The sequence below is a fragment of the Neophocaena asiaeorientalis genome, unplaced genomic scaffold, assembly GCF_003031525.2.
Source record: "Neophocaena asiaeorientalis asiaeorientalis breed wild unplaced genomic scaffold, Neophocaena_asiaeorientalis_V1.1 scaffold669, whole genome shotgun sequence".
Lineage (NCBI taxonomy): Eukaryota > Metazoa > Chordata > Mammalia > Artiodactyla > Phocoenidae > Neophocaena > Neophocaena asiaeorientalis.
Window position 1 is genome coordinate 531,612 of NW_020174694.1, and position 17,164 is coordinate 548,775.

Consider the following 17,164-nt stretch of genomic DNA (forward strand, 5'->3'; position numbering starts at 1 on the left):
TATTCTCATCTTCTAGTCTATTAGTGATGCTAATTACTCCCCTCCTGTATTTTCAACCTCTCTAGTAGTTCCTTACCATCAGCCTGTAAATATGCTTATACTATACACTTTTCCTTTCTTTTCTTTTTTTTCTTTTTTTTTTGGTTAGTTTTTCTATATACTATATACTTTTAAAGGAAAGAAGAGGAGAGAAGACTTGGGCAGGGGGAGGGTGGAGAAGGGAGAAAGAAAAGAAGAGAAGAAAAAATAACAGAAAAGAAAAAAGGGAGAAATATCCTCAGTTAGGTCTCCTGTCTACAGCTAAACTAAGGACTGGCCTAACCAGATAATGCATAGTAATCTCCTTTTCTTAGCAGCCTTAATTCCATTTGCAATTTTAATTCCCCTTTTCCATGTAACCTAACATATTCACAAATTCCAGGGATTAGGACAAGGGCATGGAGGCAGGTGTGGGGGGAGGGGGGACAACAGTATTCTACCTACCACAGATGCTAAAACTGGTAACAAGATATTTACATATATCACAGTATCGCCCTATATGATTTCCTTTTTAATTTTCTAATAAAGGAAAATTAGAAAATTAAAAAGGAAAATTAATTACCTATTTTGATAATTACATTATGATTATATAAGAAAATATTAATATATTTGTTTTTAAGAATACAGAATAAAATATTCCAGAGTAACTTACTTCTTCCTAAATAATTTATTCTCATACAGTTCAGAAAAAAATTATATATACATAGATATCTACACACATGCACAAATACACACATATAGAGAATAGCTACAGGAATTCTTTGTATGATCCTTGAAACCTTAAGAGAAAAAAGTCCAATTATTGGTACAGCTCATAAACAAAAAGCATAACAAGATAATTGTGGAGAAGAAATTTCATACGAACTTTAAGTCAAGGTAATAGGAACTGTTCAGTCTAGAAAAATCTAAGAGAGAGGAAATACAACTGAAGACATTCACTAGAACTAGAGGGAAAAACTTTTTTAAAAAGCTATTAAAAGGGAATGTCATCTTACTAACTAATTGAACTTATCACTCTAAAAGGTTACATAAACGAAATGGCATAAATAAAAACAAATTTCAGAATGAAGTAAACCAATTCATTCATAGCAGTATTAAGGAATACTGTATTTTGGCACATATTTCTAAACTTTAGAATTTGATATCAAAGAAGGCAAAAATGTTGCCTTTTGGTGTTATAGAAACATCCCTGAACTGGACAGTCAGTAAGCTTAATCATTAATAAATATATTACTTTTAACATTCTTAACCTACATCTACATATAGTTCTAGTTCAAGAGAATTATCTACCTAAGGGAATTAAAATCTTAAAACGAAAGTGTTTTAGTAGTTTCAGACAATCTATTATCATAAAGTAATGCTTTTAGCATATGTAACTAGAATGTACAAAGGACAATAGCTTTGAGAAAGTATATCTAATAGATAAATTATTTATACTTACCTGTTACTTCTTTTAACTGATTTGTTCTGCCATGGTGGATCTATCACAATTACATCATATGTTTTCTTACCTGAAAACAAAGAGACAATTTCAGAAAATATCTTCTATACGTATCACTTTAAAAACTAAACATGTTCTGAGACTTCCTGGCGGTACAGTGGTTGGGACTCTGCACTTCCACTGCAGGGGGCATGGGTTCCATCCCTAGTTGGGGAACTAAGATCCCACATGCCACATGGCAAAAAAAAAAACTAAACATGTTCTTCAACAATGAAGTGCATTCACTACAGACACAAATATACTGGAATGCAAGAAAAGGATTTGTGGCATTTATTCAAATAATTTATCTAAAATAATTAAGAGATTCCCCTTATAATTTAGTACCTCCGGGATTTTAACATAATTTCACCTATTGCAGAGACTTCCTAAAAATAACTACAGCTCCCTTAGCTAGACAACAATGATTTATAAATGTCCTATAAGTCTTGGTAGCCATATTAACTTGGTCCTTTCAAGCCTAGATAGGGTAGGTGTGGGTTTTTTGCTTTTGTTTTTCAACTTTTTACATGAAATAAAACTTGTCTTTTAACTGATATATTGACCACAACAAAATGTCCCCAATAGTCTACTAGTGTCCTTTTCTCTGGACCAGGATCACACATTGCATTCAGTTGCCATGTCTCCTAAATTTCCTCCAATCTGGAAAAGTTCCTCAGTCTTTCTTTGTCTTTTATGACCTTGATACTTTTGAAGACTACTGGCTAGTCATTTTATAGAATGTCCCTCAAGTTTGGGTTTGGTATTTCCTCCTGATTAAATTTAGGTTCTTTATTTTTGGCAAGAGTATCACCATGCCATTATCAGGAAACACAGTGTCAAAATGTCTCATTATTAGTGATACTACCTTTGATCATTTGGTTAAAATGCTGTCAGCCAGGTTTCTCCAGTTTTACTTTTGTAATTAATAAGTATTTTGCAGGGAGATATTTTAAGACTGTGCAAATATCCTGCATCTCATCTTTTCATCCACTATTTTGACACCCAAATACTATGATGTGTGCCAAATGGAAATTTTCTAGTTACATCATTCTACCTACATTTATTAATTGGAATTTTACTGTGAGGAAGAGCTGTCCATTTTCCTTTTATAAACAGAGGTATATTTTTGTAAATGTACAATCTCATAAGTGATCAAAAGAATGCAAATTAAAATAAGGAAGTGATGGTTTTTAAACTATTAGAGTAACAAAGATCAAAAAGAATGGGGAAAAAAATGTTCAAATACAGCATGATTTTCTCATTAATTTGTTATCTTGTCATTTACCCTGAAGAATTTATGACACTGTGACATGAATAACCAATCATTTATAAGACGGTTTGAAAGTAATTAAATAAAGCTTTTCATTAATAAGCTATGTTATGTTAATAATGTAAAATTTTGCTTAAAAATGTCCAAATAACATTAAACAGCAGATTAAATTCAATTTGGTCAATATACCTCTTATCTACATCATCCCTTAGAATATTATAATAGTTATAATTTGTTAGAAACATAAATCACTGAGCTAAGCTCATGATGCAGATTATCTCATCTAATCCCCAAAATTACCCTTGGAAGTAGGTATTATCATATCCATTTTATAGACTAGGAAACTGAGGCTCAGTTTTGTGAAGTGCCTAAAGACTCATAGTTAAGCTTCAGAATCTAAATTCAAATTCAGGTGTATGTGACTCTGGACTTAAATATCTAAATTCTTAACTTTATACAGGAAAATATTTTGAGAAACTTTAGATAATAAACTTGAACAGTAGCTTAAAATGTAACCTAAAAGGCTAGGAATGGTTTGGGAATTAACATTTGTATATGAAGTGTTTCTACTTTGCTATGAATAAAAGCTAAATAAAGTTATTTGGTCAACCCCAACTGTACCCTGAATTCCTAAGTACAGAACAGTAACTATGTTTACTCTCTTGGGGAGTAGTTAAGTTTTTGACCATTTGTTTGTAATAAGAATTTTTTTAATTTTTAAGACAGAAGTCAGCACTTTAAAATTGAATTTAAAAGAAAAATACACTGAGAAAATTGTTTACCCTATAACAAAATGCTGGTGCTCATTCAACATTCAGACTTGTTCTTGACTTCGGAGGCCACAAAAAAATTATCTTTTTCTAATAATAAACATAATAATTACTTACAGCTCAGAAGCGGGTACATACAAGAAATGTCAGACAAAAGAAAACTGCTTTTTGGCGGCAGCAGGTATTTCTGTCCCATTAAAGTAATCATTTTTGTAAAGCTAGAGTTGTTTTCAACAATCCGTGAAAATAAATCCTGCTCTGTAACAGATATATCATCTTCCATCAATTGTAACGTCTGAAGTTCCATTTCATTCAGAGAAGGCAAATGCTTTGCCATTTCACATAATTCTGACAAATTGCAGGTATCAAGTGGTAAAGTAATGGGCTCACTATACTTGTCCCGTTTTTCATAAAGTGGATGAAGAAAGCCACTTTTGAGACCTTCTTGGATTAACTGTGAAGATCCATCCAAAATCAGCCCCCTGATCTGTAAAAGAATTTTTTTTAAGTACATTAAAAAGTCACTAAAAAATAAATAAAAAGTCACTGACATTAAAACAATTTTCTAAATAATAAAGTTCCTACTATGCTTTGAATATTTCAACTCTTGGATTAAAATCAACATTCTTAATGCTTACAGGAAAATAACTTTATCCAACAAAAAGAGAAAGTGTGAATATACCTTTGAAATGGTATTTCTTAACTGTGGAATGAAACAAATCTCATAAACTCACTGAAAATTAACTAACCAAACGATATATTGAATACATAGAAAATGTATCCTTAAAACTTTATATGATAAATTTGATAATGTTTCTAAAAGAAAGTGGAAAAAAAAAAAAAGTGGAATTTCTAATTTATAAAAAGAATTAAGGGAATTCCCTGGCAGTCCAGTGGTTAGGTCTCCATGCTTTCACTGCCAAGGGCATGAGTTCAATCCCTGGTCGGGGAACTAAGATCCCGCAAGCTGTGCAGTGTGGCCAAAAAAAAAAAGAATTAAGTTTAAATCACATTTAATCTTAAATTTTTCTAGTAACTTAATTTTTTACATATTTATTTATTTACTTATTTGGCTGCGCTGGGTCTTAGTTGCAGCATGCAGGATCTTCACTGCAGCATGTGAGATCTTTAGTTGCAGCATGTGGGATCTAGTTCCCTGACCAGGGATTGAACCCAGGCCCCTTGCATTGGGAGCATGGAGTCTTAGCCACTGGACCACCAGGGAAGTCCCCCTAGTAATTTAATTTTAAAATAAATATACCTTTGATTTTATAAAATATAGCTTGAATTGTAAAAAAAAAAAAAAAAAGAAAAAGAAAAAAATTAACTCTATAAAATGAATATATAAACAAAGGTTTTCAATAATACAACCAAAATAATTATAAAATTAAAAGCCAAGTTCTGCTTCTGGACAAGATGGAGTACCTTTAATCTGAAATTACTTTTAAAAAATTATTTTTAAAAAACGGTTTTCAGACCTTGGATGGATGTCAAGCAGTGTAGAACAGTAGTCCCTAAAAAAGGAGAAACGAGTTGCTCCAGCTTACCGCCTTGAGAAAGTTTCTAGGTAGCAGTACAGGAAAGAGACCCATTCAGAGCCCAACAATCTCTCTGAGTTAAGGAAATACAGCTGGGAGTCTGGAAAGGCCAAGGCAGCCAGAGTTTGCAGGGAAGGATACCAGAGAGGAGAGAGCTGCAGAGGGTCAAGTCTCCAGCTGAGTAGTGATCAGCACATGTATGTGATGAAATACCCAAGGTCAGGGAAAGAACCAGATAAAATGATCAGAGGGAGAAATCTCCAGAGTTCACACAGGGCTTGTACAGCCCTTTTTTTTTTTTTTTTTTTGCAATACGTGGGCCTCTCACTGCTGTGGCCTCTCCCGTTGCGGAGCACAGGCTCTGGACGCGCAGGCTCAGCAGCCATGGCTCACGGGCCCAGCCGCTCCACGGCATGTGGGATCTTCCCGGACTGGGGCACGAACCCGTGTCCCCTGCATCAGCAGGCGGACTCTCAACCACTGCACCACCAGGGAAGCCCGTGCAGCCCATTTTTAAAGATTAGGAAAAAAAAGTAGAAAGGGATATTAAGGCACTCATTATAACCATATTCATATGTTCAAAAATGTAAAGAAAAAAATGAACCTGTTAAGAAGAGATAGGGAAACTATAAGAAAAGACCAAATTGAGTGTCTAGAAATTAAAAACTACAATGCACAAGTGAAAAATACACTACATTGGAATTACAGCAGATTAGACACTGAAGAAGAAAAGGTTAATGCACTTGAAAACAACGCAATAAAAGCACCCAAAATGAAGGGGACAGAAAATATATTTAAGGAGACAACAGCCAAAAATTTCTAAATTTGCTGAAGACTATGTATTCACAGATCCAAGAAGATCAACAAATGGAGGAGGAGGAGGAAGAGGAGGAAGAGAAAACTACATTAAGGAACATCACAATTAAATTGCTGAAAATGCTCAAAGCAGCCAGAGACTTCCACTTCCAACCAAGATGGAGCAATAGGGACAAAAGCTTTCAAGACACTGGACATCAGGCAACAAAGGAGAGTGAAAGAAATCATAGGTAAGCCCTATGACTGCCCCAGCTAACTGCCTGGAGATTTTCCAAGGCACAGGAAGAATCTGGGCAGAGTCTAGAAGAAATCCAGAGTTAAGGAGACAGAGCTGAGAATATGGGGATGCCAAGACAGAGTACCCAGGAGAGTATCAGAGAGGAAAGAGCTGTACAGAGAGAACTCTGTATATCTGCAGGTAGTCACACTGGAGAAATTCCCCTAAATACTGATCACTCCAAGTGTGTGGGGGAACTATCCAAGGCCAAGAAAAGAATCATCCAAGAGGACTAAAAGAAACAGTGTCTTGAGCTCTCACAGGGCCAAGAATAGTACTTGTTTCCAACACTCAGACCAGAAAACATCATGATTCACAGGACAATTGGGGGACATTTCACCATGGGTCTCGCTGTGTGAGCAGAGGCACTGATAGCTTTTGTTCCAGAATAAATTTTCAAGGTGTTGGTTTGTAACCTCAAGAGCTTCCCAGATGAAATCTGAAACTGGCCCCTGTACACAGAGGGCAAGGAGAGACCAAAGAAAAGAGGCAGACCACTCTAGATGGGAAGATGGCAGGTTTAACAACAAGAGAACTTACAAACGAGGCTTGTCTTGGGAGGCTGCAAGACAAGTAGATCTCTGTACCTGTCGCCCAGAATCCTAAAAGTTTATACAGCGTTCTTAACTGGGTTCAGTCACATACACAGTCCAGATCGTCTCAACAACAGCTTACTCTCTCAAGGCTATGTCCTTGAAAACAGCTCCCACTGTGGGAACGGTGGGCAGAGTGTACAGTCCAAAGACAAAGGAGGGGTGAGGAGCCTCCAAGTGTCCAGGTCAACCAGTGGTCATATCCTCAAGATCAGTTCCTCCAACACAAGGATATTCATATAGCATGGAAGACGGAGATCATGTCTCCCTCCAAGCCAGAAGGCAGATCTGTTTGCTGTCCAGGTTAATAAAGGCTCACTCTGGGACAAAAGGCTGGACAGGTTTGTTTGCAACCCATTTTAAAAAACTGGGGTTCCCTAACCTTAGGGTTCTTTAGCTATGAACCAAATTTACTGCATGCAGAGCATACACCGAGGCTCCTTGGCATCGTCCCCATGGAGTACAAGGGAAGTCTGTGAACAAAAAGTATATGTTTCCTGCTATGCAGGGAGCAATAAACTCCTTATTTAATAAAATCTTAGGTCTAAATCTATGTTAATAAAATCTGAGACCTAAACTTGCTAGCTTGTTAGCTTCCAAATAGAGTAAAATCTCAGACATTTCATCCCAGTTCTTGACAGGGGTATTGGGTAGATAACAGATTTTGTGTCAGTAAAAAGGAATAATCAGCCTTAGTCTAAAAACATCATTCTAAACTCACCTAAGAAAAATCTACCCAGTAATTGATAGACCAATTAAACCAAAAATCTCTAAAGATATAGAAGTTCTGAACAACACTACCAACTTAACCTGACATTCATAGAACACTGCATCCAACAACTATAGAATACGTATTCAAAAATACATTAAAAATAGCACACAATACAGTCACAAAGGTAATTCATATGCTGGACTATAAAGAAAGGCTCAATAAATTTAAAAGGATTGAGATCATCAGAGTATATTCTTATACCCCAACGGATTTAAGTTAGAAATCAGTAACAAGAAGATATCAAGATAAACCCCAAATATCTGGGAATGAAACAGCAGACTTCTAAATAATTCATATAGGTCAAAGACAAAATCACAGAGGAAATTAGAAAATATTTTGAAGTGAATGAAAGTGAAAATACAAAATATCAAAATATGTGGAATGCAACTAAAGCAATGATTCAAGGCAACCTTATAGCTTTAAGTGCTTATATTAAAAAAAATCTAAATTCACTGACAAAAGCTTCTACTTTAAGGAGTTAGAAAAAGAGCAAAGTAAACCAAAAGGAAGAAAATAATAGAGAACAGATATCAACAAAATAGAAAATAGATAGACAGTAAAGAAAATTAATTAAGTTAAAAGCTGGTTCTTTGAATATACTTGACATCAATTCATGTGTCTAATAAGGGGTTGATATCCAGAATATAAAAGAACTCCTAGGGAATTCACTGGCCCAGGCTTTCGCTGCCAAGGGTGCAGGTCCAATCCCTGGTCAGGGAACTAAGATCCCAAAAGCCGTGCACCGTGGCCAAAAAAAAGAACAAAACTCCTAAAACTCAATAACAACAACAAAAACCCAATTTAAAAATGAGTGAAGGACATGAATAGGGACATGAACAGACATTTCTCCAAAAAAGACATACAAACGGCCAACAGCACATAAAAATATGCTCAACATCATAAATCATCAGAAAAATGCAAATCAAAACCACAGTGAAACACCACTCACACCCATTAGAATGGCTGTTAAAAAAACAAAAACAGAAAGTAAGTGCTGACATGGATATGGAGAAACTGGAAACCCTTATGCATTGCTGGTGGCAATGTAAAATGGTACAACCACTGTGGAAGACAGTAAGGCAGTTCCTCAAAAAATTAGAACTATCATATGATCCAATAATTCCACTTCTGGGTATATTCCCAAAAAAACTGAAAGCAGGGACTGGAACTGATATTTGTACGCTCATGTTCATAGCAGCATTATTCACAATAGCTAAAAGGTGGAAACATCCCAAATGTCCATTAACAAAAAAATATATAAATAGGCACTTCCCTGTTGGGGGAAAATAAAAATCATTCAGGAGACAATGGTGATAGTTACAAAACAATGTGAATGTACTCAGTACAACTGAATTGTACACCTAAAAATGGTTAAAGTGGTAAATTTTATTTTATGTATATTTTGCCACAGTAAAAAAAAAAAAAAAAAAAACCTACAAAAAAAAGCTGGTTCTTTGAAAAAACAACAACAACAAAATAACAAGCCCCTAGCAAGAAAAGGAAAGAATACAAATCACCAACATCAGGAATGAAAAAGGGCATCACTTATCATCACAAATCCTACAGACATTAAAAGCATGATAAGAGAATACTATGAACAATTTCATGCCAATAAATTTGACAAGTTGGATGAAACAGACAAATTTCTTAGAAAATACAACTTGCCAAAATTGACATAAGCAAAAGCAGAAAATCTGAAAATCCCTGTTATCTATTAAAGAACCTTATATTATTCCTAAAAACCTTCCCCAAAAGGAAACGCCAGGCCTAGATAATTTCACTGGTGAATTAATTCAAATACTCAAGGATGAAAAACCACTGATCCTATGAAAACTTCAACGAAGAATGTATAGCAGATGGATATATATGGATGTATAGCAAATGAAAAGATTCTCAACATTATTAGTCATTAAGGAAATGCAAGTTAAAACCTCAATAAAATACCACTACACACTTAAAAGAATTCCTAAAATCAAAAATCTGATGATATCAATGCTAGTGAGGATATGAAGCAAAGAGAGTTCTTATACTTTGCTGGTGGGAAATGCAAAACAGTACAACTACTTTGGAAAGCAATTTGGCATTTTTTTATGGAGATAAATAGAACATTAACCATCAAACCAAAAATACCATTCCAACATGGAAATTTAAAACTCTATTACAAACAACTCTTAAGCAAATCTCTAGAAAACCATGATATATCAAAGAAATTTCACATCATGACAATTACAACACAACATATCAGAACCTATGGTATGCTGCAGTGCCCCAAGAAAAAAAATCATAACATTGAATACTTCCATCAAAAAAAAAAAAGAAGAAAAAAAAATGAACTAAGACAACTCAAAAAGTCAAAAAAAGAAAAAAACAGAAGGAATAAATTAAAATGGATTAAAGCAGAAATAAGTTAGACATTTTTAAGGTAAATTAATTTCAAAAACAACTAATAAATTAGGCAAAGCATTAGCTAATCTATCAAGGAAAAGGAAGTAAACATAAATAGTGAAGGCAAAATAACCACAGAAACAGACTATTCATAAACAAATTTGAAAAATTAGATGAAATGGATAATATTCTAAGATAACATAATTTACCAAGATTAACTACAAAAGAATTTTTTTAATCTAAAATTGATTTCCAAAGAGGAAAAAGGAAAAGCTGTCAAAGAAGTATCCCCACAAAAAAAGCAACATACTGAGATGGATGCAAAGGGGAGTTCTACCAAACTTTTAAAGAACAGATTACTCCAGAGAATTGGGGAGAAAAAAGAAAAACTTCCAACTTCCAACACTGAAATATGTAAATATCTGTATATAATTATATATATAAAACAAAAAAAATTAAATATATCAGACCAATCTCACTTACGACTGTTCCAAATAAAATAGTAGCAAACAGGGCTTCCCTGGTGGCGCAGTGGTTGAGAGTCCGCCTGCCGATGCAGGGGACACGGGTTCGTGCCCCGGTCTGGGAAGATCCCACATGCCGTGGAGCGGCTAGGCCCGTGAGCCATGGCCACTGAGCCTGCGCGTCCGGAGCCTGTCCTCCGCAACGGGGGAGGCCACAACAGTGAGAGGCCCGCGTACCGCAAAAAAAAAAAAAAAAAAATAGTAGCAAACAAAATCCAGCAGAACATTCAAAAAATAATACATCATGGTCATTTGGAATATATACTACAAATGTAAGGTGGTTACATATGATTAAAAATCAAAGGAAAATATTAGGAGAAAAATCATCCATTCAATCTCCATAGATGCTTTAAAAACATTTGATAAAATTCAGTAACCACAGTTGATAATAACACTCAATAAATAAGAATACACAGAAACTTCTTTAACATGATATTTCCAACTCAGCCCAAAACCCAGTGGAGAGGAAATCATCTCCTACAAAGTCAGGGACAAGGATAGATATTCTCACAAACGTTACTTAATATTGTATCATATTTTCCAGCCTATACAATTAGAGAAGATAAATAAATTAGGGATATAATAATTATAGAGGTGTAAGTAAAACTATTAATATTTGCAAGAGTTATAATTATTACCTGAAAAATCAAGACATTCAATTTTTTTAAATTAATGCTAGATGTATATAAAGAAAATTTTACAGAATAACAACAGAAACTTAAACAAATGGAAAGACACATTTATGTTTTGGAGTAGGATCACAACATCTTAAAGATGCTAATAGTAAACGTTTATAAATTTGATTGCCATAAAAATTTCAACAGGTTAGTTTTTCTAACCAGACACTAAAATTGATCCTAAAATTCATGTGGGAAAATAAACAAAAAGCCCAGGAAAATTAAATCTCAAAAGAGATTGGCAAATAAATAGTGAGACAAACAAGTAAGACTTAAAGTCCAGAAATAAACTCAAATACTTATGTGAATTTAGTATATCAAGCATCTCATATAAGGAGGGAAAAACTGCATGAATAATGGTAGGACATATAGGTAGTCAACTGGATCCATACCTCACACTGTATACCAGGATAAAGTCTAAATGGATCAAGATATAAATTTGAAATAAAATCATAAATGTTCTAGAATAAAACATAGGAAATTATTTTAAAACCTTGAAGAAGGAATACTTCTCTAATTATGATTCCAAAATTCAGAAGTCGTAAAAGAAAAAAATGATAAATTCAACTAAATGAAAATATAATATTGTCTGCATGGCGAAACCAAAACCAAAAAAAATCATAATTAAAATTAAAATGACAAACTGGGAAAAATATACTTGTAATTTACATAATCGACAAAGACCTAATTTCCCCAGCATATAAAGAGCTCCTATAAATCAGTAAGAAAAAGAACAATCCAATTTTTTTAAGTATGCAAAGGAAACAAACAGTTCACATAAGAGAAATACAAATGAATTTTAAACATACATTACAATGCTTAACTACATTCATAATAAGAAATGCAAATTAAAGCCATACTAAAATACTATTTTTCAACAATTAGACTGGCAAACATCAAAAACTATAATATACTGTAATGGTGAGGATGTGGGAAAACAGGCAAAAGTATACATTTCTAGTGTGCTAATAAGATGATACAAACTCCATAGCAGCAATTTGGCAGTATCTATCAAAATGTTCAAACCCTCTGACCCAGAAATTTGACTTGTCGAAATTTATCCTGCAGATACCACACATAAACATAGAAAATGACATGTGCATACTATACCTAAATGTCAGCAATTAAAGATTAAGTAAATAAAAGTAGGAAAGACAATGAGATCTAAAACAATTTGAACCCTCTGTTTCCTCTCATTTCTTTAACTCCCAGATCTCAGTAACCTCTAAGTTCTAGAAATACATCCTTCATATTATTCACTTTCTTCTGCCACTATCTTAAGTTGTTTTACCTACTGACAGTAGGCTTTTATAACTCAGAAAATTTCTGGACTTAACCAATATAGCATAAGTTTACTTATGTTAAATATGTAAATGAGAAGTACATGAGATTTTAATAAAAATTGGTTTAAATTGTCCATTACAATAAAAGTAATGATAAATCACTCCAGTGTTAAATTCTAACCTTGATCAAAATGACTGCTTGAGGGACTTCCCTGGTGGTGCAGTGGTTAAGAATTTGCCTGCCAATGCAGGGGACACGAGTTCAAGTCCTGGACCAGGAAGATCCCACATGCCGCAGAGCAAGTAAGCCTGTGCACCACAACTACTGAGCCTGCGCTCTAGAGCCCGTGAGCCACAACTACTGAGCCCGCGAGCCACAACTAGTGAAGCCCGCACACATAGAGCCCATGCTCCGCAACAAGAGAAGCCACTGCAATGAGAAGTCTGTGCACCATAGTGAAGAGTAGCCCTGGCCCGCCACAACTAGAGAAAGTCCGGCAGCAGCAATTAAAACCCAACACAGCCAAAAGTAAATATAAATAGATAAATAATAATTTTTTAAAAAATGACTGATTGATTTTTAAGAACATCCTTATTTACGTTGTCCTTTTATTTATACTAGTTCACATTAACCTTCCAAAGTCATCAATGAATATTTTACACCGTACCTTTGTATGGTATTCCATAGCATCCAATTCACCTTGATTGAAAACAACGCATCTCTTACGCTTCTAAAGAGTAAATTACAGGGAAAAAAAATATGTGGCCATCATCAAAATAATGATATTTTGAAATATATTAGTACTTCCTTTTTCTTTATCACATTTTCCATATTGTGTATCTCATTCTTTAAGAGGTAATACCTACTGAGGTCGAAATAAGTGCAAAGAGTATGGACTGGGGAGGTAAGATTTCCCAAATAATAATAATTATTATTATTACAAACTTAATGGGTGATAAAAGGCCATGTAGGCGTTATCTACTATTAGTAAGAACTAGTATGACATAATAAAATGGCACTGACATCCATAGAACACAAGGAAACTGTGACACTGTATAAGAGTCACCAGTGTCATCTATCAGTTGATATATGGTATAATTATTCTGAACTTTCTTAATTTCTACAACAAAAACAATTTGCAATGTACTTTTAATAGATCTTTATGTGTAATCTGAGGATTAGGTATAAATAAGATATATTAACACTGTTCTACATCTAACAACTCCATAACAAAGAACATGTAGGTCTGCAATATAGAGCAGGGACTTTGTACTTTTCATTGCTGAAATCTCAGTGCCTACATGGTGGCATAACTCCTAGCAGGCTAACAACAAAAGTTCTTTGGCTGAATAAATACATGGACTCTCTATTACTTTCCTTATTCTAATTCTCAACACGCTTTCTTATTTAGTATCTTTCTTCCCCACTCAGTTGTAAGATCTAAAAAGGCAGAGATTATATTTATCTTGTTTCATCACTCCTTGTACAACAGCACATAGAAAGATCTGAAACATTTATTGGGTGAATAACGAATGTAATTCCTATCTCTAACAAAGAAAATGTTAATATGATCTATCTGAAATGGACTTTGTATAATCACCTCTGAGCTCTTCAAATACATAAAAAGTATTCATGCATAATTTATTTGACTATATGGCACTCTCAAAACTTTTGATTGCACCAATGTGTATACAAATATATATATTTTAAGAATATATATTTTCCATAGTAGCTGTCTAGTTTTATCACTAGAAACTTTTCAAAAATATCACCCTTCTTCCAAACATTTATTATACAAGCTTATCCCCAAAGGATAAATCTCTAAAATTCCCCCTTTATACTGCTTTAGAATTTTACAGAGAAACATATTTTTGAGCAAAAATAGGTGTAAAAACATGCAATTAATACGAAAACCTAGGCAGACAGGGTTTCTTTTTTTGTTACTTAGTTTTGTTTGTTTAATTTACAGAGCATTCACTTTTGAATCAACTTTGCTTACTTCTGAAATATGCAAATTTGGTCTTCTAAGAATGGTAGAATGTTAGCAAAAAGTTAAAAATCACTCTGGATGTGCTAAAGTCTTATTATGCTTTATTGACTATTCTTTATACTTAGTAAATCACAAGATATTTGAGATGCTGGAATAATAAATTTGTGTTCTCTGTAGAAAAATTTAAATTTCTTAAAACTTATTACCTTCCCACTAACAGAAATGGAGATTTCTTTCTTAACATCATTTACTAGATCTTCCTTTTCATTACTTTGTTGGCATTCTTTGTGAATATCAGAAGTTATATAAGGTTTGGTGACATCAAACAGTTCAGATCGAAAAACATATTTTTGTATGAGCATTTCACAATTTCCTCCATCATCATTTTCTGGCTTAGTGGTAGAAGCAATACAGGTAGCAGAAGCTCCAAAAGAGGACATAGAATCCATGTGAAGAGTATCAAGGTGAACAGAAGAAATAGGCTCATTTTTACTGCAACAAGGCTCATGATGCTGGTGAAGTTCATAACTTATCTTGTTAATGAAAGAAAGATGATCCAGTAACCATCCTGGCGATAGCTCACGCACCACAGACATTCTTCCTTTAAAACAAACAAACACCTCTGAGAATTAGACACTAGAAGTAAAACCCAACTTTCCTAATTAAGTTCTAAACTCAGACAGGAAAGGAGACGTGCCCAAAATTACAACTGGTTGATGGCACAATTGCTACAAGACCCAGGTATCCAGACTTCGGCTCTGAGTTCCCCTCCCACCACCCACCACTCTCCAAGTTTGGGGCTGTGTTTGCCTCTGAGTTCAAACGCAGGTAAGGGGGGTTGTCATATTTTAGCAAAGTAACCTACTGTGCTCAGGTCACTTTTCTCTCCTAATTCTCGGCCCCCCACTGGATCCTCCAGCTTTCCGCAGGCCACCGCTAGAGCACCTGGAACCCCAGAGAGCACTCATGCCCTGAGCCCGAACCTTCGCGGCGGCCTTAGCAGCGCGACCCTGGGGCCGACTGCGCCCACACTGGGCCGTCACTATCTCCTACCTCGCCGCCTCCCTTGTCAGAAAAGTGCACCCCGCCTTCCCAGACTTGCTTCATGAAACAGCACCCATCTAAACAGTGGTCCTGAAAGACACTCCTTTCAGGGCAAAAGAAAAAACAAATCTCCTTTTCTAACAGTCAACGGGAGCCGCCATGTTGCTGTACGGAAAAAACGTTTCAAGGGCTGCCTGGAGCGCTCTGCTCGCTACTCAGGGACGTAAAGCGCTTGGGCGTTCACAGCTAAATTTAAGGGTCGGACCAGACTTCTCAGAGGACGCTTACAGCTTGCCGGAACACGCCCGAGCGCGCCCGTGAGGCGGCGGCACTTCACCAACACGCAGAGTTCCGGCGACGAGCGGCGCCCGAGAATTGCGCACGCGCGCGCATGTCGTGCGCGATGACGTCAGCGACGCCGGAGATTTTAAAATTCGAACGGCGCCGGCGGGTGGAGGAAGGAGGTTGTGTTTTGGCGGCTGACGTTTTGTGTAGCGGGCAATAGCACGGTTTCAGCAGTTCGGTCCCTGCGTCGTATCGGGAAGCTGGAAGAAAGGTGACTAATGACTTTGAGTTAATTTTGTTCCGGCAGCACTGGGCTAGAGGGAGAACGCCAGGGCGCCAAAAAGTTAGATTCACGGGCCCTGAGGAGAGACGTTTTGGTGTTTGCTGTTGTAACCGGCCCCCGGGCCCCATCTGTTCTAGGCGCTAGTTTCCCGGAGTCCAATAAATTTCTTATGGCAGTGATTTTCCAAGGGAGAAGGGGAAGGCCAAGGTGACACCGGTGGGGTGAAGAGGACATGGAGAGAGGAAAAGGGGAAGAATGGATGGGAGCAGGGAGAGGAAGGACGAGATGAAGAACTGTTTGCTATGGTGCGTTTGAGATACTAGTGTAACATCCTGGTGGCCGTGTAAGGAGTACATCTGAAAGTCTTAACCTCAGATTTTAAGAGTACATTTTAAGTGGAGATTGGGAGTGGACAGATAGGTGAGAGTGGAAAAGTTTAATAGATCAGAAGCGTATACTGAATAAGAAATAGCCAAACAAAGAAGTAAAGAGTGTAATCAGTTTAAAAGACAAAGGCGAGCCCCAAGAAGTAAAAGGATAACCACAGATGTCCACTTTCTTGGAAACCAGGGCAGGACCTGGAAGGGCTAGGTGTATAGTGTCTAATGCCTCAGAGTTAAGATAGGATCAAAAGATTTGTCAGTCATGAGTATCTCAGGAGGCAACCGTTTCAGTAGATGGGAAGGGAATGAGATGTGAATGTGGTCTGAGAAAATGGAAACAGTCTTTAGACCAGATAATTTATCCTTGATGAGAGGGAGATTGAAGCACGAGGGGCAGTAATTGAATAATGTAAATGGGAAACAGTAGGTTAAGGACAGAGCAGGGGAGATGGACATTAGGAAAAGAAAACTGAATAGCTCTGCTCCAAGACCAAAGAAAATGAAACATCAGAGGTAGTTCTTGTCAGTAGCCTCTGACTTCCCATTGAAATAGGCACAGCCAACAGTGGTGATGTGGTCTGAGTTAGGATTTAGGGGTTTAACTACCATAAATACCCTGTGAAGGTAGGAATCATACCTTATTCACCTTTGTATTGTTTGCATTGCTTTCACGCTCCCTTGTACATGGTAGGCAGTTAGTAAGTGTTTATGTGTGTTGAATTTTTTTTTTTTTTTTTTTTTTTGGGTTACACGG

The 17,164-nt window shown here is 35.9% G+C and overlaps 2 protein-coding genes across 4 annotated transcripts in view; one reads left to right on the forward strand and one right to left on the reverse strand.

Annotated features, from left to right (window-relative positions):
- The window catches only part of METTL4 (methyltransferase 4, N6-adenosine), a 28,402-nt gene extending 12,572 nt beyond the window's left edge, over positions 1–15,830 (reverse strand). For 2 of the 3 annotated variants that reach the window (XM_024758951.1, XM_024758953.1), the window contains exons 1-5: positions 15,748–15,830; positions 14,622–15,016; positions 13,093–13,155; positions 3,677–4,046; positions 1,481–1,550 (exon numbers count right to left, since the gene is read on the reverse strand). In XM_024758951.1, coding sequence (XP_024614719.1) covers positions 1,481–1,550; positions 3,677–4,046; positions 13,093–13,155; positions 14,622–15,011 — 893 coding nt within the window. In that variant the 5' untranslated portion in view covers positions 15,012–15,016; positions 15,748–15,830. Of the gene's footprint in view, positions 1–1,480; positions 1,551–3,676; positions 4,047–13,092; positions 13,156–14,621; positions 15,017–15,468; positions 15,728–15,747 lie in introns of those variants that run through there. The other variant, XM_024758952.1, reaches the window with a different exon arrangement.
- A 71-nt stretch (positions 15,831–15,901) lies between these two features.
- NDC80 (NDC80 kinetochore complex component) overlaps positions 15,902–17,164 on the forward strand; it is a 52,957-nt gene continuing 51,694 nt past the window's right edge. The window contains exon 1 of the mRNA XM_024758943.1: positions 15,902–16,015. The gene's annotated coding sequence lies outside the window, so the exon portion shown is untranslated. The remainder of the gene's footprint in view (positions 16,016–17,164) is intronic.